This window comes from Somniosus microcephalus, chromosome 22 (genome assembly GCF_052327205.1).
Source record: "Somniosus microcephalus isolate GS21.2 chromosome 22, FLI_Smic_1.0, whole genome shotgun sequence".
Lineage (NCBI taxonomy): Eukaryota > Metazoa > Chordata > Chondrichthyes > Squaliformes > Somniosidae > Somniosus > Somniosus microcephalus.
Window position 1 is genome coordinate 14,953,901 of NC_141008.1, and position 27,854 is coordinate 14,981,754.

The window sequence follows — 27,854 nt, forward strand, 5'->3', positions numbered from 1 at the left end:
GCGGCCATTTTTGTTGCTGGCCGCCTGCTTCCATTGCTGTCCACGGCCCCCGTGAAGCCCCCCTGTGGGGTGCCGGCTGCTCTCCGTGAGCAATCTCTCGTTTGCCGGCTCTCCCGATCCCTGGTGGCTCAGCTGGGCGCCAGGCCCCTGGCCCCTCCCCTTTAATAAGGGAAAGCCTGCAGTACCGCGGCACGTAGCGCCGCGATATTGGCTCGCTGCGCCCCAAGAGGAACGCAGGGTGCTTGCAGTAGCGCCCCTCCTCCCTCTCGGGCCGCTATCTGGGAAAATCAGCTCTGGTGGATAAACTCTCCTCTTTTCTTCACCCTCTCTACCCTCACCACCCCCAATAAAATAAATTTGTCAAGAACAAGGAAACCAGATTGTGTGACTGTATGCGTATACGACTGTCTATCCAATTAATCACATCTATGACTACGTTTTTGACATTCCCAGTGTGAATCATGTTTTTTTCTAGAACTGATGATCAGGTCAACAGATATAAAAAACAACTCACTTGTAAATCCCCAGAGCAGGTGCATTATTTATATTATGAAAGTGCTGAGAAATGTCAACATCTTTATCATATTCACCAGTTTAAAAAAAAGGCTATTTGGTTTCAGCACGTGTGCTTATTTCCACGGAGACAGTCATGGCAGTGTAGAAATGCAGTCTAGCATGCACATTAACTGGGATTTAAGTGGCCCCGTGGGGTACTGTATCACACATGGGGCTATTTTCATGGTGTAATTGTGTGCAATCGGGACCAATGACAAAAACAGAAAGCAGCGATAGGTGAAAACCCCCTGCAGTGAGTTCATTGCCAATTTATTTCATGAATAACTGGAGTAGGCGAGAAGGAACAGTACAGGCGATTACCTGCCATTGAGTCAGTATCTTATCAAGAAACTTGCACAGGCTACAAGGCAAAATCTACACGAGAACAGAATATTAAAACCCATCCATGAAACAGGCAAGTCAAGATGCCAGCAACATCCGTGTCAAAATAAAATAAAACAAAATAGTTTGGGAGGAAGCTCGTGTGGAGCATAAACACTTGGGCCAAATGGCCTGTTTATATATGTGCATACAATGTACAGCGCAGAAAGAATAACCGCCTCCAACTTTGAAATTCTAGGCAGCACGGTGGCATAGTGGTTAGCACTGTTGCCTCACAGCGCCAGGGACCCGTGTTCAAATTCGGCCTCGGGTGACTGTCTGTGTGGAGTTTGCACATTCTCCCCGTGTTTGCGTGGGTTTTCTCCGGGTGCTCCGGTTTCCTCCCACAGTCCAAAGATGTGCGGGTTAGGTTGATTGGCCATGATAAAAATTGGCCCTTAGTGTTAGGTGGGGTTACGGGGATAGGGCTTGTGTGGGATGGCTGTCGGTGTAGGGATCGGGTGCGAGGGTTTGGATGATCAGCCATGATCTCGTTGAATGGCGGAGCAGGCTCGAAGGGCCGAATGGCCTACTCCTGCTCCTATCTTCTATGTTTCTATGTTTAGGCACAAGGTTAAGCTTTTAGTTTCCACTCGCTCAAATCTGTGCTCTGTGGTTGTCTTTTTCCACACTGAGAAATATGTTCATTGTAAATTTAATACCAATAACTTACATCTTCAGAATTACGATTGCTGTTTTTCTCTGCCTTAATCCATAAATGCTGATCCCTTCTACGTGAAAATACCAATGAAAGACCGCTGCAAACACTGCTTCAAGTAGAGAAGCAAAGAAGACAGTCACGTTTGCTAAAATAGATGTCAGGTAATGCCTTGCTCTGCAGTCAGTAACAAAAGAAAATTTGCCCAACATCAGCACAATTCAACGACACTGATTTGTGAACATTAAGATTTTTGCATTTATTCTGTGAACTTTAAACAAGCTCCAGAAAGTGACAAAAGCGGAGATACAGAAGTATAAAACTATAGAATCCTATATATACAGGAAAAGTGTCCGATAGGAGATATCTAATGATAGTCTTTACAGACACTTAACACACAAGTCTGTAACAAACTTAAATCTAGCCTTTGAAAACAAATGTACCCTGGAGATTACGACGCATGCATTAACTTGCAGGTGGCGCCGCAGTCTTTTGGCAAAGTCGAGCGAGCAGTCCAGCCATTTGCAACAAGGAATTCACCCCTTCTGCAATCCTCATATGAGTGTATCCAATCTCCTGCAGGGAGTGAGAAGACAGGAGAATTTGGTTTTTTTAAATCATTGACAAACTTTCAGCTCAATGTCTACTAGTTACATCTTGGTTTCAAAGCCTTTCTGTTTCTTAGCCATTTCTCTAACCATGTGCCATAATTGCCGTAACAAATCAAAATTGGGTGTACAACAGCAGCTTTGCTCTGCAATTCGGTTTCACCTTCTTGCCACTTCTTTCCACGGAGGTGGCGAGTTTTGTGGTAATGAAGGTGAAGGATGTACGAGGAATTTTCTCCTTTTATAACAGCATTAAACCTGCCTAAATCAGGCACAATATGAACTACGTAAAGCTCTACTTCAAACAATGAACCCTAAACGCAAAAGACATTCACTCTAGTCTGACATTTCCATATGAGCCGTCCCTTCTGCAAATCAGCACTAAATATTGGCCAGTTTTATATTGTGGGATCGAACCAAATGGGGTTCAGAGCAAGACTGCCCAGTCTCGTTACAAAGAGAAAATACTCATTTGTTATTCCAAGATGGGTTCAAACATGGGTTTCTGTAAGAAAGGACCACAACACCATCACTCAACCGTCCTTTTATTCCTTGTTTTCCTCTCATTTTCCCAGGACCCATTCCTGTGGCACTAATTAAGATGCAGGTGATCTGCTCCATGCTTCTAATCAACGTCATTGTGCTACCAACTTCTAACGGAGGAGAAAAACCCAACCTCAACTTGCTCCTAATGGTCCCAACAAGATCAATTCACAAGGAACTGTGAATGTGAAGCCACGATCCAACCATTATAGCGGCCTAAAGTTTCCGTTGGTTTTACCAGGGCAATTCGCCTGAAAGCAGGCAAACCAGCGTAAAAGATTGCGGAAATTTAAACGCAAGTTATGTCGCGTGTAAATCAAGTTTCCGTGATCTTTAACACTGGTTTAAAAAACATTGCGCTGGAAGCCAGTCCTGCCCACAAAACTGGCTTGGCTCCCAGATCAAAATAATGAGGATGGCGATTGCACCCGTCTGAGAAGGCTCCTCAAATTAAGCTAGGTTTTTTTGGTACAAAGGCAGGTTTTAAAAAATTTTAAATATTTAATTGACGAATAAACAGACTCGTGTACACCAATGAAACTAGTAAATGGTTTTGTATAGTTTTTTAAAGTCATTTTCAGTGATTTAAAATCAGGTTACTCACAGGTGGTGGACTAGACACTTAATAAAAATCCTTATTTTTTGAGATAAACCCATTTTCAGCTGTATTAATAAAACTGCACCAGGTTACCACTCAAATACATCAATGAATATTTTTAATGCAAAGAAAAATAAACAATTACGTTCGATCACACTGCCCAATTGCGCTGGCTCATGGAAGATTTTAGGTTTGCGATTATGCAAATGAGTTTGGGCGGAAGCTTGAACCAGAACTTCACTTTGGAAAAACAGCGGCATTTCAAGCGCAATTTGCGCCCAGATTGCCGATTGCGCCCAACACAGAAGCTCCACCCCAGCGTGTCTAATACAAGCTGCAAGTTGAACAGAGATGCTGAAATGATTCTGGTCACGAAAACAGGACAAGTAAGCAACCTAAAGATAGAACACTTGGGAAATAGTGACTTTAATCAAATTAAGTGCACATTAATTAGCCAATATGTGGGCTGAAAGGGGCCGTTGCCCAGATTACAGAAAACTTTGTTGTATCCGGCACCGACGGGACCGAGCTGTTGCCGATCTATCAAAACTGTCGGACATACAAAGTTAATGTTGAAGCATACGGAGGTTTTCATCTCCGTATCTGACAACAAACACTGTTGCTTAGCAACAGCTTGTAAACAGTCGGCCCGTACCTTGGAAGCGTCTCTGTAGCTTAGCAACAGCTTCAGAGAGATTTTCCAGAGCCCGACTGTTGAAAACAAAGCCACGAGAAGAAAAAAAACCTAACAAAACGGCTCCTGATTTCTGCTGGTAGATCGAGGTTTCCGGACATACAACTTCCGGATAAACCAAAGTTTCCTGTAATATGGTTGGAAAACTGGCAAATCAAACCAGCACCAGCAATGGAAGATATTGAAGTTGGTGGTGAATAATATGGATTAAGTATGTCAAAGGCTTGGAGTTCATGGATAAATGGAGAGATTGGAGCAAAAATAAAGTTTTTAAAAAAAAGGAGACATATGGGGAGGGGGGCGTTTAGAGACTACATAAGAAAGCTGTAAGCAGCAAACAGTATAAAAAAAGGGAGGTTGGTCATGTCAAGAACAAGTCAACATAAAGGGAAACAGCAACAGTTTTTATGAACACACATGTAAAGGTATAGTTAAAGGGAGATAAAGGCTCTCGGCAGCTGAAATACTTGGTAAGTATTTTGCCTCAGGTTCTTCTTTAACAGAGGAAGGTGAAAGTGGGACTGTAGGTTTCTGAGGAGATGTGGAAGAACCACAACTGAAGATAAATATTCAAGAAGAAACTATTCCAGAAGTTAATGGGGCTAAAAGTAGAAGAGTCACCAAACCCAGATGGTATGTATCCTGAGGGAATGTAACAGAGACATTAACCAGAATCTTTGATAATATTTGGAAGCACGAATTGTGTCAAAGGATGAAAAATGGCAACTGGTACTCCCCTGCTCAAGGAGAAAAGGGCTAAGCTAGGAAATTACTGGCCAATTAGTTTTACCTGTGCTAGAGTTAAACTTCTATAGTTTATAATATGGGGTAAAATTAATGCAGAGAAAAGCAAAGGATAGTCAGCATGGACTCGGAAAGGACAGGTTCGCTTGACCAGTTTCATCGGTTTTTTTGAGGAAAGCGTAGAGATAAAGGGAACGCTGTGGATGTTGCACAAGGATTTTTGGAAGGTGTGGAATAAGGTGTCACAAAAGAGATTTGTTACGAAAATTATGGCATATGGTTAGAGAAATGGCTAAGGAGCAGAAGAGAGTGGTAGGATGTGGATAGTGGTGTGACCTCTTGCTTTCCACTTATATGTGACATGGACATAGGTACAAAAGGAAAGATATTGAAATTTTGTGATGATGCAAAATTAGAAGCATGACACACTGAGGAAGAATAGAGGACAATAGAGACAGGTTAGAAGACTGGGCAGATATATGACAGGTACTGAGAAATGTGAAGTGGCACATTTTGGGAAAAGGAACAGTGAAAGAAAGTATACCCTAAGCAATGACATTGTTCAGAGTGGAGGAAGAGAGCGCTGGAGGTGCAGGTACAGGGTCTTTAAAAAGTGGAGAGAAAAGGTCATAAAGCAAATGGGATTCTGGGTTTTATACATGGTGGCATTAAATATAAAAACAGCAAGTGAGGATATTGGTTAGGCCACAGTTAGAATACAACTAGCAGTTTGGGGCGCCCCAGTAGAAGAAGGATATTAGAGACATGTTGAGGCTACACTGGCGATTTACTAGAATTTAACTAGAAATTGGGCTATTTAATTGAAACAGAAAATATTAAGAGGGGAGGGGGATCTAATGGAGGCTTGCAAGATTATGAAAGGAATTGAGCAGGTAAATAGTGAAAGATAATTTCCAGTGGTTAGCAAATTGGTAAGAAGGGGGCATAAACTCAGGATGATCACCAGAAGAATGAAATAGGAGATTAGTAGTTACAGGAAACTTTTTTTATCCGGCACCGACAGGACCGACATGGTGCCAGTTCATCAAAAATTCCAGATAACCGAAAGCTATAGTAAAAGATACGAGGAGATGAGAGCTCCGTATAAAGCAACAAACCCTGTTGCTTAGCAACAGGTTCAGAACAATGGCCACAAGTTCCAAGCGTCTCTGTAGCTTAGCAACAGCTGCAGCCACACCCTTGCACAGCAACAGATAGAGGAAGGCAAGTAATAAAAGTTACCTGAACCTACTCCTGAATTTTGCCGGTTAACCGAGATTTCCGGTTATTTAGGTGCCGGTAAATCGAAAGTTTCCTGTATGTTTTCATACATAGGGTCATTAGAATATGGAATGCTTTAAAAGCACAAGTGGTTATTGAGGCAAAGAATATATCATTTAAAAGGGAATTGGATAAGTATTTGAAAAGTAACAGTATAATGGATATGAAGAGCATGGAAATGGAATTAGAGCAGTTAATTCCACTTGCAGGGTTGGCATCAGAACAAGCATGGTGCGTCAAGCTTCTACTTTGTAAAAGAAAATCAAAAGGCATCAAAGCAAAAGAAATTTAGGCAACTTTCTTCCTGTAAAAGGGTCGAATTATTGAATAAATCACCAGCAGAAGTGGTGAAATTGAAAACCATGGCAAGTTTTTTTTTTAATATAAAAGGGACTGGATGACTTCCTGCCAGTAAATGGGATATAGGACAATGGTTTCAGAATTACAGCAAGGAGCCCAATAGGAGGGTAGGCTAGGATTAACCAATGGTCTTCCCTTGCTCAAAACATAAATGTTGCATGCTGTTTTACTCCCGCACACGTTAAGGGAAACAAGCAAGCAATAGTGAAAACTATTTCCTTTCAACATCTTCCTCTGTGTGGAAGACTTGTATTCGTATAGTACCTTAGGTCATCTCAGAAATGTCTCAAAACACATCACACACAATGAAGCATTTATTGCTGTTACATTGAAGTGCACCAGAACCCTAGGGTTATATAATAGGGTTATGGGATCTTTAACATCCACCAGAACAGGCAGATGAGGTCTCTGCTGTCTGCAGGGTGACACCTCCGACAATGCTGAATTCTCTCAGTACTACACTGGAACGTCAGCCTCGATGATGTGCTCAAATTCTGGTGTGGAGCACAAACCCTCTACCATCTGACCCAGAGGCAAGGACGCACCCAAGCAGTTCAAGCTGATCAAGTCAAATAGAAGCATGCTGTTTTTCTGAGGGGTATTTTTTTTAATGCCACTTATTTTAAAGTAAAGCTGTTCGGATAATCTAGGCTCCAGGGCTTTAACCTTTCTCACCTTGATAAACTCCAGTTTCAAGTACTCCTGCATTTGGAAAGTTTTGCAGACTCTGAAGACGTTGCCAATGATGTCCTCGGGCGAGTAACCCAGCTTCCAGAGGTGAGCAACAACCTGCAGATGAAAAATAACAGGCATACAACAGATAGATGATCAGCAAACACCAAGGACAATGAAACACTCCCGTGCCAAATAATCACACTGCGGGAAAAAATGCTGCAAATTAATCGGCTACCAGCTGAAAAACTAGATTAAAATAGAATTATGAAATGTGAATGGAGGTGAGTAGAGGTGTGGCAGTGACGACACTCTTGCAGACCTTAAGAGCGGGCAAGGGGTTAGAGATGGGGCAGCACATACAGGGCTCACAGCTTTTTGAGGAGGGTGTGATGACAGCAGTTTTGAAGGACGAAAGATAGCTGCCACAAGGAGAAGGCCATGATGGGGAGCGGAGGGAGGGGAGATGGAGGTGAAATTAAAGAGGGATGAGGCAGTCAAGCAGATAGTCACAATCTTTCAGACAAAGCAGCCCATGAGCTCCTCGCGCTTGGTGTTGGAGGAGATTGCAGAAGAGAGTCAGAGGCAGCAGTTTATTATTGAGAGTATTGGGAACATCCTGACCCTGCTGAATAATCTTGGGAGTAGGAGGAGATTTTGGGAATGGAGGGAGAGAGAGAGAGAGAGAGAGAGAGAGAGGTGGTTCTGTTTTGGGTGTAGAACTGTTCTGATGAAGCATCTACACTCGAAACATTAACCTGTCATTTGTCTTTGCACATGCTGATGGGCCTGCTGTGTACTTCCAGCATTCTTAGCTGAAAAATTAAAGCTTGAGGAGGGGACATCGATAAATGTGTTTGAGATTTAACTATAAACTTGGACAAATGATAGTGTCACCATGTAGAACCTACCTTGTATGCCTCGTCGATGTTTGCATTCACACAGTGCTGAATCATCTCTTTTACCAAGAGTGGATGAGGCTCATCACACACCTATTGGAAACAGGGCTGTCAGTTAGAGAAGGATAGAACTATAATGGATCAGAACATGTAGTATCTTCAGTGGTTTTGCCTGTAACTAGCTAAAGTTGCTGTAATTTTTCCTCCCAAGTCTGCTGTAAGGATTTTCATAAGTCATTGTTTTGACTCCTACACAAACCCAACCAGAATATCTCAACCATCTGCAAGATGTGTACTTGCCCAACTATAGCTGACAGTTGCGTGCACACTCAAATACTTAAAAACGGAGAAAAGTCTATTTATATAGCGCCTTAGTACATCCTCAGGATGTTCCAAAGTACTATACAGTCAATGTATTACTCTTGAATGTAATTACTATTACGTTGGTAGATGCAGCAGCAACTTGGATGATTCCACAAATAGAAATTAAGTGAATAACCGGATAATGAGGGAGAAATTGGGTGAGTAGCGCCACCTGTTAGCGCCTAAAGAGGCAGGCAGTGGCTGTAGCGCCACTGGCTGCGCCTCCCGCGATATTCAGGAGGGGCGCTAATGGTGGCGTTAGCCTGTTGCGCTGCGCCGCCACCGATGACGTCATCGGTGTGCGCAGCGCCCCATTCGTGCCCCGTTCGCGATATTTGGTAGCGAACAGCGCAGTTGCGCCGTTCGCTACCCGCGCCCGGTTCACGGGGCCTTACTGTGCCAGCAGCGGCGCAAGTTAAGGTGGAGGTGCGGGGCGGCCGCCTGCCAGCACCTTCGTCCCCGGCCTCCTAACCCCCCCCCCCCCCCCCCCCCGCGGCATTGCCGGCTGTTTCCCGAGAGCCCGGCACTTCTCCTTGGTGCCGGGCTCATTTGCTGGCACTTGCGAGCGGGGATCGCGCTGTTGCAGGCACCTCCCCCTTAACAGTGGGAGGAAGGCCTGCAGTACCGCAGCATGTGGCGCTGCGGCACGTTGCGCTGCGATAATCAGTTTCAGCTCCCTAAGAGGGACGCGGAGCGTCTCGAGCCTCGCCCCGTGTCCCTCGAGGGGCACTGAAACTGAATTTCTGGCGATCGGTATTACTCCGATCGCTGCGCTAAATCCTGCGCTCAGGCGACTTTTGCGCCACTTTGGCGCCCCAACCCAATTTCTAGGCCAATGTGTTTTATTTGGCGGTTGTAATTGGTCAGGACATGGAGAGCTTTTTTGCTTTTCTTTGAAAAGTACCTCGAGATCTTTTACATCCATCTGAATTGGCAGGCAGGACCTTGGATTAACGGCTCACAGACAAGGTGGCACCTCCAGCAATGCAGCACTCCCTCGGTACTGCACTGAGGGTCAGCCTAGATTATGTGCTTAAATCCACAGTGCAGCTTGAACCCACAAGCTTGACTCAGAGGTGAGAGTGCTACCAACTGAGCCAAGTTGACATCTAAACTCCAATCCACTTAAGCTTGCATTGGTGTGAATTCACCAATCCTGTGCTCCCAGGAAGGACCTAGCTAACACGGGACTGTCAAACGTACCATCAGTCGCTTAAAAATGTAAAAAAAAAACTTAAACAGTAGTGAATCAGAATAATCTGTATAAAAAAAAGTCGGACATAATAAAACTCACTCCGCACTTGGTTTGAGTATAAAGCAAGGCTTTAATCAACTTGTTTCAGAACATGGAGGTCTAGTTGTACTTCACTAGTTCCTTGTCTTACAAAATGTCCGAGTATTTATACTCCTTGGACGGCGCCACCAGCTGGCCGTCCAGTGTTATTTCACGAGTAGTTTCTTGATGAATGATGAGATTTATAACAAAGTCTTTAAAAAGATTTGCGGCAAAATACTGCTCAATAACTCAATGCATTAATAAAACAATGAAAATGTAAGTCATTATAACACAACAGCAATGGTGCACATCAAGGCCAAAACCATTGTGGTCACATTAAAGCAACTAGAAAGCAGCACTATACTAATCTTCATGAACGCATGTGCAAGAGCAATGGAGTGAAAATGAGTTTTTATGCATTAAGGAGGCAACAGTTCTGTTTTTTTTTTATAAACATGCAATGGAGAAAATTGTGTTACGAGAGGAAGATGCATTCTACTGTTAAAAAGAAAAACAATATTCAGGCAGTTCAGGCCAGATCTAACAAAACAAAAACAAAAATCACTGAACAGCATCAAACACTAAGAAAAATAATCGATGTATGGTGTAAAGTAACAGCGACATTCTGTAACTAAACAAGTGCAAGACTGGCTCAGTGGTAGCATTCTTGCTCGAGCACATAAATCCGGGCCGATACTTCAGTGCAATACTGAGGGAGTACTGTATTGTTGGAGGCATCCGTCTTTCAGATAAGATGTTAAACCAGGGCCTCGTCTGTCTGTTCAGGTGAACGTTAAGAATCCCATAGCATTATTTGATGAGGAGCTGCGAATTCTCCCAGTGTCCCAGCCACCATTCATCCCTCAGTAAGCACCACCGAAAACAGATTAACTGATCATAAGCTTCAAGTGCTTTGGGAAGTCCGGAGATTTGTGAAAGGTGCTATAAAAATCCTAGTTCGTTCTTTTTACAAGAATTCTAAGCACTTACCTTGAAAACATTTTCACTGTTGACAAACCCAAATCCCGAATGTGTTGACTGCAAGTTGTTCAAAGCCTGTTAAGGTAAAAAAAAATTAGATCCAGAAGCCCAAAAATTAAAACCAAAATAAATTAGCCAAGAAATGGACAACTAGGAATCCCTACATTAGAGTTTCTATTCAAAGTGAACATACTGTAATACGAAAGCTTGGCTACACTCAAATCCAGCTCACAGGAACAGGATAAAGGCTCCTCTTTCGGCGTGAAAGGAGTCCAGACAGACTCAACCCAGTTCCAAGAATGTTTGGTCAAAACGGTCTATAATTTGATGTTAATTAGCTATCTCAACCAGAAGCAAATGGAAATTGGAAATGGGAATGTCACGTTGCAAGAGGGGGTGATTGTGATATTGGGCCGAGAGCACAGTATTGGGGATGAGTGAAAGGCCATTCACTTTACATCTGATTGAGATACCGGAACTGAAAGCAAAAATCTTCCATACCTTAACACCGATATCCTTCATGGGACGAGGACAAAAATTCATAAACAAACACCTCACTTACATTTATCAATGTAAATTTATCTAAACTCTGGAATTCCCTCCCTAAACGTCTCCTCCTCACTGCCCCCCGCTCTCCTCCTCACTGCCCCCCGCTCTCCTCCTCACTGCCCCCCGCTCTCCTCCTCACTGCCCCCCGCTCTCCTCCTCACTGCCCCCCGCTCTCCTCCTCACTGCCCCCCGCTCTCCTCCTCACTGCCCCCCGCTCTCCTCCTCACTGCCCCCCGCTCTCCTCCTCACTGCCCCCCGCTCTCCTCCTCACTGCCCCCCGCTCTCCTCCTCACTGCCCCCCGCTCTCCTCCTCACTGCCCCCCGCTCTCCTCCTCACTGCCCCCCGCTCTCCTCCTCACTGCCCCCCGCTCTCCTCACTGCCCCCCGCTCTCCTCCTCACTGCCCCCCGCTCTCCTCCTCACTGCCCCCCTCTCTCCTCCTCACTGCCCCCCTCTCTCCTCCTCACTGCCCCCCTCTCTCCTCCTCACTGCCCCCCTCTCTCCTCCTCACTGCCCCCCTCTCTCCTCCTCACTGCCCCCCTCTCTCCTCCTCACTGCCCCCCTCTCTCCTCCTCACTGCCTCCCTCTCTCCTCCTCACTGCCTCCCTCTCTCCTCCTCACTGCCTCCCTCTCTCCTCCTCACTGCCTCCCTCTCTCCTCCTCACTGCCTCCCTCTCTCCTCCTCACTGCCTCCCTCTCTCCTCCTCACTGCCTCCCTCTCTCCTCCTCACTGCCTCCCTCTCTCCTCCTCACTGCCTCCCTCTCTCCTCCTCACTGCCTCCCTCTCTCCTCCTCACTGCCTCCCTCTCTCCTCCTCACTGCCTCCCTCTCTCCTCCTCACTGCCTCCCTCTCTCCTCCTCACTGCCTCCCTCTCTCCTCCTCACTGCCTCCCTCGCTCCTCCTCACTGCCTCCCTCGCTCCTCCTCACTGCCTCCCTCGCTCCTCCTCACTGCCTCCCTCGCTCCTCCTCACTGCCTCCCTCGCTCCTCCTCACTGCCTCCCTCGCTCCTCCTCACTGCCTCCCTCGCTCCTCCTCACTGCCTCCCTCGCTCCTCCTCACTGCCTCCCTCGCTCCTCCTCACTGCCTCCCTCGCTCCTCCTCACTGCCTCCCTCGCTCCTCCTCACTGCCTCCCTCGCTCCTCCTCACTGCCTCCCTCGCTCCTCCTCACTGCCTCCCTCGCTCCTCCTCACTGCCTCCCTCGCTCCTCCTCACTGCCTCCCTCGCTCCTCCTCACTACCTCCCTCGCTCCTCCTTTAAGATGCTCCTTAAAACTTACCCCTTTGACCAAGCCAAGATAGGTCACCTGTCCTAATATCATCTTATGCGGCTTGGTGTCAAATTGTGTTTGCAGACGCTCCTGTCGAGCGCCTTAGGATGTTTTACTATGTTAAAGGTGCTATATAAATGCAAGTTGTTGTTGATGATGATGTTGGGAAAAGCTTGTGGCAGAACTGTACTATAGAGGGGTCTTCTACAAGTGGCATACCTGCTCTACTGGCTGGTGTCAATACTTAACATCTAACGGTCAGCACCCTCATGCTATGCTCCGATTGAGTACCACGACAAAATCCAATCTTACCTGTCTCATGTCTCCTTGTGCTGTGAAGATGATGGCTTCCAGTCCGTCATCTGTATATTGGACATTCTCCTGCTCAACCACCTGCATCAGTCGCGCAAGGACCTGGGCATCGGTGAGCTTTGTGTAACGTAGGACAGCACAGCGAGACTGGATAGGCTCTGTGAGTACACCGAGGTTAGAAAATGAAACATGATAGTACACTGATCACTAACAGCCAGTAGATACAATTACAGCATCCTGCACTGAATGGATTCTGAACACTTTAGGGTAAAGGTGCATCTTTCTGATAATCTAGTTTTCTAAGTTAGTTCTGGTGCTTTGCTGGACTGGTCATGAGGCAGTGTCGAAATGGCCATAACGAGAAGAATCTTTCTTCAATGATATCATGAATTTCCTCTCCAGTGATTGGGGATAGAGCTCTCGGTCCAGCATTTCCTTCATGGGATGTCACTGTAAAGGGGATTTTGTACAAAACACCCACTGAGGTTGCCTCTGACCAGCAGTTTTAAGGTGCAACACACAAAAAGAAGACGACAAAGGTACAGCAGGACGAATGCAAAAGATCTTCTTGTGTAACATGTAGGATTATGTAGCAATTAGTACCCGACACATCCCCATTACCGGACGTATCCTGTACTTCCAAACAACATGCACCCTTTGCAATTGCACTGGTATTTTTAGTCAAATACTTAATTTTAATAAGTTGGCAACCACAATGAACCCGACTACAGTGCAGGTAAAATGAGCACATAGTTGATTTCCTGACTGATTTGTGTAAGAACCTATGGCACAGTTGTCATTGGATCTGTTGAATGATCCATCTCCAGTGCACAGGATACACCTAATCAACCATATTCAAGACAGCAGTAAACACTACAACGTGTGGTACAGCATTAGCAGTATTTATTTAAACAGCCGATAATGGCTACTTTTAAAAAAAATTGGTTTAATTATACAGCAGCAAGTAAAGGGCACTTTACTTTTGCATCCCTTTCTCGTGCCCTCTCTATCAAATAAAACACAATGAAAATTCATCAGTTTGCAGCTAGCTGCCACAGCCTGTCAAGCTCATGTGATGCAGTCCTTCCAGGCCAGCATCCAATCAGAACAAGCCGTCTCTTAATTCTATGTTTAGAGCTGTAGGATTCATTCCATAGAGAGGATCCAGGCCAGGAAGTGGCGAGTTACTAAAAATAACCCATCATCAAGTGACTCAAGCTGAATAAATCAGTCCCAGGACAGAGTGGTCACATTTCCACAATTCACCACTATGCCAACACCTGCTTTGTCAAAATCATATGAAAAACAATTATTTACTTTAAACTTTTTATAACACTCCTTGCAATTTAGAAAAATGACATTCCTTGATGGCACTACAGACACATGGTGCCAGCTTAATGTAATATTGCTTCAATCCGCCAGGGGTCACTCTGAAGGTGGACCGAGTTAACTTTAGATGAGATATGGGCTTGGTTTTGTATTGAGTGGCTTTATTCCACGATAAGGTGCAAACATACAGAGCAACAGTTATGGTCAGAGACCCTCCGTTTAATCAGTACAACTTGTATTTGGGTAATGATATGACAAGAAGGGTATGCCACATTCCCCCACACCCTCCCCCTCCCCATCAGTGGGTCGTCTTACTTGACTAAGTTTGCATCCTATCCTACAGCCCAGGGCAGAACTGCCTCTCCCTACAGTTCCGGTCTTTTCAACCTTCTCGCAGCACTTTACTGCCTGACTGCTTTAAAAAAAAAAAATAAACTGGCGAGAATATACATTGCTTTTCGAAGTGCAGATTAAAACTAGCCGAAATCCTCTCTGTGGAAAAACAGTCAGAGTAACCAGTAACAGGACAGTGGCCAAATTAACACCTTCTGAAGATGTATTTAGTAACAGTTTAACTGATCAGCACAAACCTACCTATGATTTTGTCTGAAGCGTTGCATGCCAGTGCAAAGCGTGTTGTTTTAGAGTAAATCTCCATTGTCCTCCTTAGGGCTTGTTGGGCTCCATCTGTCATACTACAAACCATAGAGAATACGTAACATAGCTTGATTATACCGTACATAAATTACAAGTTCTCCTCACCCTATATTCAGTCCCTGCTCCCCTGCATGAACCTCTAGAGGGGTACAAAAATGCTTCAGTGACAACACTGGCTAATAAAATGCCAGTCCTTTAAATGAGCTGGTGCGTACTACACTCATACCGCATTTACTTTGCCATCAATAATGGCTTTACTGCCAGCAACAAAGTAACGAGTCTGCACCAATTGTGGAGGTGCTGTGTTCCGCCAAAAGTGGTGGCCATGTTTTTGGCTGCAGTGGACTGTATTGAAATGCTTACACCTGCCCTCTATTGAAAGAAAGAGCTTGGATTCTTAAAACTCCTTGGCATGTTCTCCGAATGTCCCAAAGTATTTCACAACCAATTAATTACTTTTAAAGTAGTTCCTGCTGTTTGTAAATTAATTATGCACAGTGTGGTCCCACAGAGCAAATGAGATGAAGGACCAGTTAATCTGAAATAAAAAGGACCAGTTAATCTGTGTTTTTTTTGCTGGTGTTGTTTGAGGGATCACTATTGGTCAGGAGAGCAGGTAAACTCCCTGCTCTTTAAATGGTGCCATGGGATCTTATACATCCACCTGCTAGACAAATGAGGTCTTAGGTTTAACATTTCATCTGAAAGACAGCAGCTCCCAACAATCCCACACTCCCTCAGTACAGTACGGAAGCTTCAGCATAGACTATGTGCTCAAGTCCTGGAGCGAGACATAAACCCACAACATTCGGACTCTAAGGCGAGCACACTTTTACTGAGCCAAGCTGGCACAGGTGATGTTTGCCGTCAGTGGCCTATACAAACCTCCCCCCAGCCATTGTAGAAATTAGTGGTCATTGGCAGAAAGTCACAGCAACTTTAAAACTGCACATATATGAGGTTGCCCACAAGCAGCTGTTTAGGTATAGGTCTAGTTTTATACAGTGCATCCCAATAATGTAAATGCAGTGTTTCTAAAGCACCAGGAGCAGTGACTAGCGTTGTAGAGCTACCTCCTGAAGCCGTCCGTCATTTTATGCTTACTTCTGCCTTAGTCACAGCTTTTGGTGCTGATCACAACTGCAGTGCAATGAAGATTTCGATACTGACCATAAACACACTTTGGCAGGGAAAGGCCTACCACTCTCATGCTGAAGAGTTGTTGGTGTCTATCCGCCCCCTCAGTCTAAACTACAAATCAGATAACGGCACTTTTACACTTAAGTACAGGAATCCTCTCACCTGTCGGCTTCATCCAGGATGATGACTTTGTGACGACCTTTTGGTAGTGTGACCTTCTGCTGGGCAAACATTTTGATTTTGTTTCTGACCACATCAATACCTCTGTAACAAAGGCAAGCCATATTCATATCAATTTACAAAGTCATCATGTCATTAATATTAAAAATATAAGATTTGGAATGTTAACCCGACATTTCAAAAACAATTATAAGTGTCAAGCTAGATCTACAGGAAACTTTCTGGTATCCGGCACCGACGGGACCGAGCTGGTGCCGGTCAATCAACACTGCCGGAGAAACCAGCGCTAATGTTAAAACATACGGAGCTTCTGAGCTCCGTATCTAGCAACAAACCCTGTTGCTTAGCAACAGCTTCAAAACAGTCGGCGCAGCTTGCAAGCGTCTCTGTAGCTAAGCAACAGCTTCAGCTAGACGCTTGCAGAGCCAGGAATGAAGAAAAAAAGCAACGAAAAGTAAAAAAAGTTATCTGAACCGACTCCTGAATTTTGCCGGTGGATAGGGCATTCCGGAGATTTAACCTCCGTTTAAACGAAAGTTTCCTGTATTATGCAGCCCAAAGATTAAATTTAGTCTCAAATTTTGTTAAACAAGGGCAGCTGGTATAAGAAATGGAAGGGTTCCCAGTTATCCAATAGGGGTGGCTCTTCGGAGGCTGGGGGCTAAGGCACATTGTTGAGGCAGAGTAGATGGAATTTTACTCTGTTCTGCCCCACTTCTGATATGGGAATCTATTCAACAATGAATCTAATAATCACTGTCTATGGGCAGGCATGTGGATGGGGGGCAGTTTCTGCAAACCCTAGGTTTTGTTCATGACCTAATTTTCTCCAGTACTGGATTGTTGCCCTGTGGAACAAGCTACTAATGAATACGGTAAACGTGGATAAGTTACAATCATTTAAAATGAGAGTTGACAAATTCCTGAAGATGATCATTGAGCGCATTAGGAGTATATGGGTTAGTTAAGTTCGCCTAGTGAGGAGTCATGGTAACTTTTCTGAATTTAGCTCCGGTGCCTTATGGAGTCAGGGAGGGGAAAGATTTTCTCAGAAATGTTTTCCTGAAAACAAGCACAGGAACACTGACAGTTTTTTGGCTTCTCCGGAATATTCAACAGCAGTTGCGGAGGGCAGCGCACAAGATCAGACCGTTGAGTGTCGACAGGCATAATAGACTTCTCCTGCCCTCTGCTCATAAGTTTGTGCATAGATGAATAGAATCCTAGACATTTACGGCACAGAAGGAGGCCATTCGGCCCATCGTGTCTGCGCCAGTTGAACAAGAGCTATCCAGCCTAAATACACTTTCCAGCGCTTGATCCGTAGCCCTGCAGGCCACGGCACCTCAAGTGCACATCCAAGCACCTTTTAAATGTGATGAGGGTTTCTGCCTCTACAATAAATTAAACCAATATTTAGTGTATTGGCTCACTGGTAGCACTTTTATTGGAGTCAGAGTGTTGCAGGTTCAAGCCCCACTCCAGAGACTTGAGCATATAATCTAGGCTGACACTTCAGTGTAGTAATGAGAGTGCTTCATTGTCCAAGGTGCGGTCATTCAGATGAGATGCTAAACAGAGGCTCCACCTGCTCTTTCAGGTGGACGTAAAAGATTTCACAGCAGCATTTGAAAAAGAGCAGGCGAGTTCTCTCAATGTCCTGGCCAACACGTGCCGCTCAACCAACACTACAAAAAACAGATCGTCTAGTCATTTGTGTCATTGCTGTATGTGGGGCTTTACTGTGCACAAATTGGTTGCCACCTTTGCCTACATTACAACAGCTACAACATTTCAGAAGTACATCATTGGCTATGAAGCACGAGAAAGGCATTACACAAATTAAAGTTCTTTCTTGCATCTTTCCACATTGTGAAATGAGATATCACATGGGCTCAATGCTGAGAATAAGTGATTACCTTATACAGTTTCATCACTATCAATTGCAGCATAAAAGCTACACGCTGTACTTGATTAAAGTTACAAAATCCATTTGTTCACTTTACACATAAATCGGTAGAAAGCAAGAGCAATATTATCATGGGAGGATGGGATGCAACAAGGGATGCTTTGTCTTGTATCTATTCATTTTCATATTTAATAATGCTTTTGCCAATGTTAACAGTCAGCAGGACACTGTCTTCACTGTTCCGATAACTAGTCTTGACTGAAGCAACACAAAGGTGGGGTAGGGATTTAGCACAAAAACATTGGGAAAAGACTATGGCCCTGAAATTAGGATCGGGAGCTTGCCACACGTGCAAGCCCCTGATGTTCACTTACCCAGCGCGCTGACATTTTAATTCTGACCCGCATTGCATTTCCTCTGACTAGCCCGCTTGAGGTCCTGCCGCGCTGTGCGTGACCCAGCGGCGTACTTAGTGCGATGAGCCGGCTGGGATCACGTGAGCACAGGGCAACCAATGGGAGGTTGCAAAAGTTCATTCATGAGTTTGACAGTAAGAGCTGTCAAACTCATGAAAACTCCTGGCCCCAAAACACTACTTAAAACCTGAAAGAAAATTTAAAAAAACATTGCACTACTTAAATGAACAATAAAGAACTCTGAAAAACTATTTTAAACAATCATTCTAAAATTTGAATTTTTTTTTTTTTTTTTTTTTTAAAAATCGGGGCTAAAACTAAACTTACCTTACTGTAAATTCTTTAAAAATAACAAACCTGTGGAAAAAAAATTTCTCCATTGTACTAAAAGCCCACTTACCTGAAAAACTAAGTACTTATGTGTGGTTTTTCTATGCGTAAAGACCGGAGGCCTTTACACACGCGCAACTCTGGAAAAAAAAAGGAATTTCACTGCGCACGCGCTGCCTGTGCAGTCGCGCGCGTTCTGCCTCTTAACCCCTTGGGTCAGAGGACAGGAAATGCCGGTTTTCAGCACATGTGCTGTGCATGCTGAAAACCGGCAATTCCTCCGGGCACACGTGTGAGTACCCCGTCCGTACTCACGCATTGTGACAGGAATTACTGGGCCAATATTTCACAGCAACACCACATATTGTGCAAGTGGAAAGAAAATCCAAGTCGTAAACTATCCTGGCAAAACATTCTGAACTGCATTTTATGCTCCTTATTAAAAAGCTTTTCTGTACTGGAATGAGAGCAGCATGGAGTGATACACCAGAAAATGTTTCATTTCCTTTCCCCTTCCCCTTTGGAAACTCCTTACTCTGACGTCCCAGCTAGATGTGTACTAGTATCTGTCTGATCCATTTTACAGGCACTGGAAGTGACCACCTCAATACAAAATATCCTCATGCATCTTACCGGTCATTTGAAGCATTGAGTTCAAGAACGGCATCTTTTAATGCAGGACCCAATAGCGCCCGTGCCAAGCATAGGATGCTGGTCGTCTTTCCAGTGCCAGGAGGACCCTTGATGGCAATACATATAAATGGTTAACGTATGAAGATATGCAATAGGTTAAACCATTCACTTAGGAGAATCAATATAGAAAACAGATGTTGATAGCAAGCACTAGAATCTTTGGTTTTTGTAATAAGGTGTTAGCATTGAGCAATAACTCGTGGCCTTAACAAACATTAAAAAAATTAGATTGTCAATACAAACATGGTGATGATTTAGACCCTGTTATCATTACTCCATCCAAATCACGTGATCCCGTTAAACAGAATATAATTTTTAAACCTGTTAACAAAATATTTTATAGTGCACATCAATTGCATACATGTTGTGTCCCAGTGAAATAAAGAAAATTCACTACTGAGTGGCACCCGCTGTATAACCAAATGAGGTTTATTACCCATAAACCACCAATCCCCAATGTGTATTTTCTACATAATCCGAAGACAATTCTTCTCGCTGTGAATGGTAAAAGTGAGGTTTGTCAATTTTCAACTCACGAATGATGAAAAAAAAATTAACAAATATTCGGGGCTAAATGGTTCCCGCTCTGACAGCGAAACACAATATTAGGAAAGTCGATGATGTCTTTCTATGAATGTCAACACTGGATTTCATAAGCATATATGATGTGAAGGTACAATCAAAAATTAGTTCTTTACCACTCAAACATTCTAGCTATATGAAAATAAAAGATTTAGACCATCATCAAGGCACAATTTACACCTATAGGGGTGGGTGGCATAGTGGTTAGCACTGTTGCCTCACAGCGCCAGGGACCCGGGTTCGAATCCGGCCTCGGGCGACTGTCTGTGTGGAGTTTGCACATTCTCCCCGTGTTTGCGTGGGTTTCCTCCGGGTGCTCCAGTTTCCTCCCACAGTCCAAAGATGTGCGGGTTAGGTTGATTGGCTATGATAAATTGACCCTTAGTGTTAGGGGGATTAAATACATGGGGTTACGGGGATAGGGTGGGATATGTGTTGGTGTAGGGGTTACGGGGATCGGGTGGGATATGTGTCGGTGCAGGCTCGATGGGCCGAAATGGCCTCTATCTGCACTGTGGGGTTTCTGTGATTTCTGTGAAAGGTGGTCACCAAGGACTTACCTCAAGGCCAGTTACTGGGTTTCTACTAGTGACCTCTCCCTTTTTTAGGTATTATGACTACTGGCAAATTTTGCATTATTTTTGAAGCTAACTGATGCAAATTAAACTTCCTAGTCAATGGGAATGTGATGCACAAGTCAAAATGGTGGTAGTTCTTGTCTGCCCCTATAAGCACAAGTAAAACCATTGTGCAAGGCTGCATCCAGATCAAGAAATAAAAACAGAAAATGCTGGAGACACTCAGCAGGTCAGGCAGCTTCTGTGAAGAGAGAAACAAGAGTCAACGTTTCAGGTCGATGACCTTTCGTCAGAACTGAAAAAAAGCAGGAAATGGAACAGATTTTAAGCAAGTGTCGGGGCTGGGAAAGGGGGGAGGTGAAAGAACAAAAGGGAAGGTCTGTGATAGGATAGAAGGCAGGAGAGGTTAAGAGACATTGCGAGATATTCAAGGCAAAAGGGGAGGTGGTAATGGGACAGGTTAAGAAACAAAGGATGGCTCGAGATAAAGTGTAAAGTACGCTGGCAGAATGAAAGACAGCTGCCATGTGGGCAGCTACCAGATCAAGAAACCCTGGTCACTAATCACTGTTAAAACATGAAATGGTAGGAATAGTAGATTAAAAAGGTGGGGGGGGGGGGGGGAAGTGATGCAAACTGACAGCAGTGGAAATACAAGTTCAAGAACAGATTTGTTATCATCACAACTTAAAAGATGATGTCTGATTTCCTGTTCTCATCATCGCATTGGGCATTAATATCCTTCAGTTTGACCAACCTTTCTGTTGATTTACAAAATTGTGTGTTTTGGAAATATCTCAATATGTTGCTATCAGCCATTCCTGCAAGAGAATGAAACAGGCGTTTCTCTGAATGATTCATACTCACTGCAATAATGATGTTGGGTACATTTCCCTCCCTTGCGAACACCTGTAAAAGATGACACAATGAGATTACTAAAGCAAATGTGGACAGTATGCATTTGCAAATTCAACAATGAACTCATTTGGAAGTGCTGGATCATGCAAAACCGTGGGAACACTGCAATACATATTTTAATAGACCAATGGGACATTAACTCAGCAACACCTACCGAAGGGGGTGGAAATTCAATAGCTCACTGATGGGCAAAGAAGCTACCATCAAACTTGGTAGCCCAGCCCCCACCAATGATGTAGTCAAAGTCACAACTGAAAGCTTGATTATTCAGTTTACAAGGAAAGGCAGGTAACTAGCCTGGCAGCTGTTTAAAATACAATACTCAATCGAGCGTTTTGGCAGCCTGGGGCTACCAGGTTACCACGAAACGTGGTTGTTTTCTGCAAATGAAGATGATTAAAAGTTTGAGAAATTACATCTTTTTATTAGCTCTCGCCAACAACAAACATCCTTCTCTGGCTGCAGGGAGTTTGTGGAGCTCTCCACAAATAACTGCTGATGATATTCTATGTATAATTGGTAGATGTTATAACTTGCCTCCTTCTGCCCAAAGAAACATCATGCTCCTTCAATGTACTCCAACCAGCCATGCATCAACAATGGGTGCATTTATTCCACTCCCATCAAAGCAGCCCTTCAACTCCAACTTCAAATACTCATGACATTACTGGAGCATACAGAGACAAGGTCCAGGAAACAAGGCCCTCGTACTACACAACTATCCTGAGATTGTTGAATCATAGACTAAATCGCTAAGGAGACACACTCCAGAAACTAATCTCCACCCTTCCAAAAACACCCAACAAGCTTTATTTGACAAATAAAAAGAGTTTGATCCTTGCTAATCTATGTTGGAAGAGTGTTTTATAGAGCTAAAATTTTGACAAGTTTTCTGGTGATCATAGCCAGAGAAGAGTGCACTTGGGAATGAAGCGACTGCCTGCTTCTGTGTCAGTGGGGCCCAGTGTCAGTAGGACCCAGTGTCAGTACTTGATCTGTGCTACACCTCGCAGTGAGGGATAGCAAAGGTCAGGCACAGAATGAAGCTCCTTCTTTTCTGTAAGTCATTACTAACCTTCGTCCTTGTTTCCAAGCTTTTTCCCGGCTAATTTTCTCCCCATCTCCTCCTATCCTGAGCACATGGCCCTCTGAGTGAGTAGGCTTGAAAAGTATCCCTTACTGAACTAACCATCTTTGTGACCTCTCTGGAGTGTCAAACACTGAACATTCATTGACAGTTTTGTGCAGCATGGTTATAGCCACTAACAGCATCCAAACCATTATGCCAACTCATTTCAAAAGGCTTCAGAAACAGAAGCTAATCTCCAAGGGGAATCACTTGTAACTGTAGAAAAAAGCTCAGCAGCAGCTCTGACATATTTCAAAAGAACTTAGTTTTGCTCCTGCAGTTCCTTGGCTCAGACTGTTTGAGGAGGAGGAGAATTGAACTTTGCACACTATGTGCAGAAGGCCTAACTGACATGGAAACTAGTTTTACACATTATTTATGTTGCAGAACTTCTTCTACAATACGTGTTGGCTCGCGGTGCTCCGAACTTGGTATATTTATAGGGTGGAATGGAGTTCAAAGCACTGGCAGAGACCAAGGAACAACTGCTGCACGCTTGTTTCTCAGTCGCATGTGTTGATTTGTTGACTGTGCACATTCTGCTAGGTTAGAAACTGATCTATACAAGTAGTGTAAAAACCATGTAACTGGCTTGCACAGGCAGGCTAACAATTTATCCTGCCTGCAGGCTGGGGGGGTGGGGGAGGTGTCCAGTGGTGTTCAGGGCTGCTGCAGAAGCCTCAGAGAGGCTTTTTAGCTTCTCTGGCGACACTGATGCCAGCTTGTTTCTGTGGTGGTGCTAACTTCCAAAGTTGAGGCTACTGTTGGCAGTAACACACTACAGGAAACTTTTTTAAAATCCGGCACGGACAGGACCGACGTGGTACCGGTTCATCAAAAATTCCAGGTAACCGAAAGCTATAGTAAAAGATACGGAGCTGAGAGCTCCGTATAAAGCAACAAACCCTGTTGCAACAGGTTCAAAACAATGGCCACAAGTTGCAAGCGTCTCTTGTAGCTTAGCAACAGCTGCAGCCACACCCTTGCACAGCAACACATGGAGGAAGGCAAGTAATAAAAGTTACCTGAGCCTACTCCTGAATTTTGCCGGTTAACCGACATTTCCGGTTATTTAGGTACCGGTTAATTGAAAGTTTCCTGTAATATAAATGCACTATTAGTTCTCCAAATTTGCACAGCTAATAATTGTCCAAATCCATCAAAGTTAAAAATTGATGTGCATCTAAAAAAAAACTTGCATTTCTATAGCGCCTTTCACGACCACCAGACGCCCCAAAGCGCTTTACAGCCAATGAAGTACTTTTTGAAGTGCAGTCACTGTTGTGTAATGTAGGAAACATCTGGTTGAAGATGGTTTGTGTTACTGCTAATGGAAATAACTCTTAGATCGTGAGTGGTTCCCATTTTCATTTCCAGATCACCGAAACCCCGTTCCTGACCAATCTGTTGTTTTTTTCAATGCACCTGTTGCCTATAAAACACTTGGACAATTGGCCTTGTCTTGATGATAAAGTCCCACTTTTGTGGTTACAGAGAAACCAGTGTTTGCTCTTGTATCTTTACAATAGGGAAGAAACATAGAAACATAGAAGATAGGAGCAGGAGTAGGCCATTCGGCCCCTCGAGCCTGTTCTGCCATTCAATGAGATCATGGCTGATCATCCAAACTCAGTACCCCGTACCTGCCTTCTCCCCATACCCCTTGATCCCTTTAGCTCTAAGAAATATATCTAACTTGACCTCAACCGCCTTCTGTGGTAGAGAATTCCACAGGTTCACCACTCTCTGGGTGAAGAAATTCTTCCTCATCTGTCCTAAATGGCTTACCCCTTATCCTTAGACTATGACCCCTGGTTCTGGACTCTCCGACCATCGGGAACATTCTACCTGCATCTAGTTTGTCCAGACCTGTCAGAATTTTATAAGTTTCGATGATCTAGATGATCTATCTTTCGATGAAGAATGAAAGTAAAACTAAATGAATATTTTTTTTTAAAAAGAGGAATCCTCCCACAGCCAAAGGAAGCTACTATCCCTGGAGACAAGCTCAAGATGGAGTAGACGCCAGGAAAATTGTGATTCCTCCCACCTTAAAATTCAAACTGCCAACTAATCATTTGGGTGCAAAAATATTACGTATTAAAATGCTGAATGGGTCACAACATTCCATCTCAAAATACAGGAAACTTTCGTTCAACCGGAGGTTAAATGTCCGGAAAGCTCTCTCTACCGGCAAAATTCAGGAGCCGTTGCCTATAAGTTTTTTTACTTCTCGTTGCTTTTTTTTCCAGTCAGGCTCTGCAAGGTCTAGCTGAAGCTGTTGCTTAGCTACAGAGACGCTTTTAAGCTGCGGCCGACTGTTTTGAAGCTGCAGGGTTTGTTGATTCACATGGAGCTCAAAAGCTCCGTATGTTTTAACATTAGCGCTGGTTTCTGCAGCAGTTTTGATGGTACGGCACCAGCTCGGTCCTGTCAGTGCCGGATACCAGAAAGTTTCCTGTACATTGAAAACACCTACGTGAAGCTTTGTCAATGGGAACTCCAATCATGTCAATATTTAACTGCAGAACCAGTTGTGCCTGCAGGTTTTATTTTCAAAAGACAAATCCCATAATAAGTATGTCACAGTGATGAGTGATGACCATTGTTTTTCAATCTTCCTGCCCACTTGGGGGCTCTCAAAAAACGCTGTCAGCACAAGCAGGAAAACTGAGAAACATAACACTGGGCCTCTTCGATACATGCGCTATATATCATCTCTCCCTTAACAATTCCCTCCTTACCACCCGCAAGTCTGGCTCTGTACAAAGAGGGTATCTCACCTCCCCAATAATGTTCATTATCTCTCTCTCTCTCTCATCCTCACCGACCCCCACCCCCCCGCCGGAAGTTTTTCAATCTCATTCAAGCTCCACCAGGCAACCCAATAGCAGGAGATCTCCAGGAAAGGATGAGATTTTCAGTGCCTTGAACTATCCCTACCATTTTGTTTTTTCTAGCTCCACCTATTTACTTAAAATATCCAAAGGAACAGAGCTCTGCTACATAGAAGATAGGAGCAGGAGTAGGCCATTCGGCCCCTCGAGCCTGCTCCGCCATTCAATGAGATCATGGCTGATCATCCAAATTCAGTACCCTGTCCCTGCTTTCTCCCCATATCCCTTGATCCCTTTAGCCTTAAGAAATATATCTAACTCCTTCTTGAATATATTTAATGAATTGGCCTCAACTGTCCTCTGTAGTAGAGAATTCCACAGGTTCACCACTCTCTGGGTGAAGAAATTCCTCCTCATCTCTGTCCTAAATGGCTTACCCCTTATCCTTAGACTGTGACCCCTGGTTCTGGACTCCCCCGCCATCGGGAACATCCTTCCTGCATCTAGTCTGTCCAGTCCTGTTAGAATTTTATAAGTTTCAATGACATCCTCTCTCATTCTTCTAAACTCTAGCGAATATAAGCCTAATCGACCCAATCCCTCCTCATACGTCATTCCTGCCATCCCAGGTATCAGTCTGGTGAATCTTCGCTGCACTCTCTCCATGGTAAGAACATCCTTCCTCAGATAAGGCGACCAAAACTGCACACAATACTCAAGGTGTGGTCTCACCAAGGCCCTGTACATGTTGCCTTGGCAGCTTTCCAAACAGATCAAAGTCTCATTTGTCAGCTTTACAGTGGAAAACTTCTGAGTGCTGATGTTTGTGAGCCCGTACGTGTCCTGAAGTACCAGCACCGACATCATTGCTGCCCGACACACTCAAGGAAATAGTTTCTGCCCCAATGAACAGCACAGCTCGTAATATACGCAAAAGGAATGCACAGAAAGCTACAAACCCCCAGTGACAGATCAGCGAGGAACTCCGCCATCACGGAGACAGAAAATCACGTCTCAGAGAGGATAAGCCAACAATGAAATCGAACGCGAGGGGTCAGAGAGGGTAGGGTAACTCATTCATTTCCCCCTTCTTCACCGAGACGCACAAAAGGATCAAAGAAGGAAGGGCAGCTCCATGCAACCCCTCCCACCCCCAGAGGAAAATCCAGTTTCGAAAGAAAGCACCTTCCGCCCCCTCCCTGCTCCAGTACGCAGATGAAAATCGATGGCAAGGCAGCTCACTGTAACCCCACTCCCTCACTGAGATAAAACATTCATGATTCGAAGAGGGAAAGGCAGCTCAGCTTCCCTCTACTCCAGGACCCAGGGCTAATTGCAGCTCAACAGAATCCCTCAGAAAATCTACAGCCTGGGAAGGGAAGCTCATCCTAACCTGTCCCACTGGTATGTAAACCCAGGGCCTGCACAAGGAAGGGGAGCTTCCCGCAACTCCCTCACTTCTATCTCGCCGCCCCCCCCCCCCCAAACCCCCGGTCCCCCTCCAAATTCTTCCTTTCCCCCTCCTCTCCACTCCCATCGGTCTCCTCCTTTCAGGTCCAACGATCTCTCCACCACGCTCCCCCCGCCCCCCTCACCACCTGCTAATCCTCCTTGTCCTGAATACGGCACTTGACCGTGACTTCCTAAGTGCAGTACTACAGGAGATCAATTACAGGAAACTTTGCGATATCCGGCACCGACGGGACGCTGATCTATCAAAACTTCCGGACAGACCAGCGCTAATGTTGAAGGATACGGAGGTTTTCATCTCCGTATCTGGCAACAAACACTTGCTTAGCAACAGCTTCTAAATAGTCGGCCCGTACCTTGGAAGCGTCTCTGTAGCTTAGCAACAGCTTCAGAGAGACTTTCCAGAGCCTGACTGTGGAAAAAAAAGCCACGAGAAGAAAAAAAACCTAACAAAACGGCTCCTGATTTCTGCCGATAGATCGAGGTTTCCAGACATACAACCTCCGGATGAACCAAAGTCTCCTGTCGTATTTATTTTTAAAGGTGCTGATGCATTAGCACTGGTGGGGCAGGTAAAGAAAGTGAATTTTCTTCACCATGTAACTTGTCAACTTTAAGATTTGCTTCTTTAAACATTACAGAAAAGAAAAGTGCGAGAAATTACCTCCAACCTGCTGACTGTTTCTTCATTCCCCACAACGTCATGCAGTTTCAGTGGTCTGTATTTCTCAACCCTGTTTAACAAAGTGCAAACATCAGAATTATTTTTAAATCCAAGTTTGGATGCATTGAAAAGATTGTGTTCCAACAGCCATAACTTGCAGTAATAAGATGTAGCAAACCATCACAAGATGCTTCACGGAGGAAGCAAGGAAGGGACGCTGAGCTTTTGTAGGCAAGTTGAGAGATGGTCAAGAAATGGGTGTCAGGGAAGCTTGTTAAA

At 44.5% G+C, this 27,854-nt stretch overlaps 1 protein-coding gene across 1 annotated transcript in view; it reads right to left on the bottom strand.

The window, feature by feature from the left end:
* Positions 1-789: 789 nt before the first annotated feature.
* rfc2 (replication factor C (activator 1) 2) overlaps positions 790-27,854 on the bottom strand; it is a 37,671-nt gene continuing 10,606 nt past the window's right edge. The window contains exons 2-11 of the mRNA XM_085964205.1: positions 27,576-27,645; positions 21,425-21,466; positions 19,338-19,444; positions 16,032-16,133; positions 14,667-14,767; positions 12,744-12,901; positions 10,623-10,688; positions 8,006-8,086; positions 7,098-7,211; positions 790-2,170 (exon numbers count right to left, since the gene is read on the bottom strand). Of these exons, the coding sequence (XP_085820331.1) occupies positions 2,060-2,170; positions 7,098-7,211; positions 8,006-8,086; positions 10,623-10,688; positions 12,744-12,901; positions 14,667-14,767; positions 16,032-16,133; positions 19,338-19,444; positions 21,425-21,466; positions 27,576-27,645 (952 nt within the window). The 3' untranslated portion in view covers positions 790-2,059. The remainder of the gene's footprint in view (positions 2,171-7,097; positions 7,212-8,005; positions 8,087-10,622; positions 10,689-12,743; positions 12,902-14,666; positions 14,768-16,031; positions 16,134-19,337; positions 19,445-21,424; positions 21,467-27,575; positions 27,646-27,854) is intronic.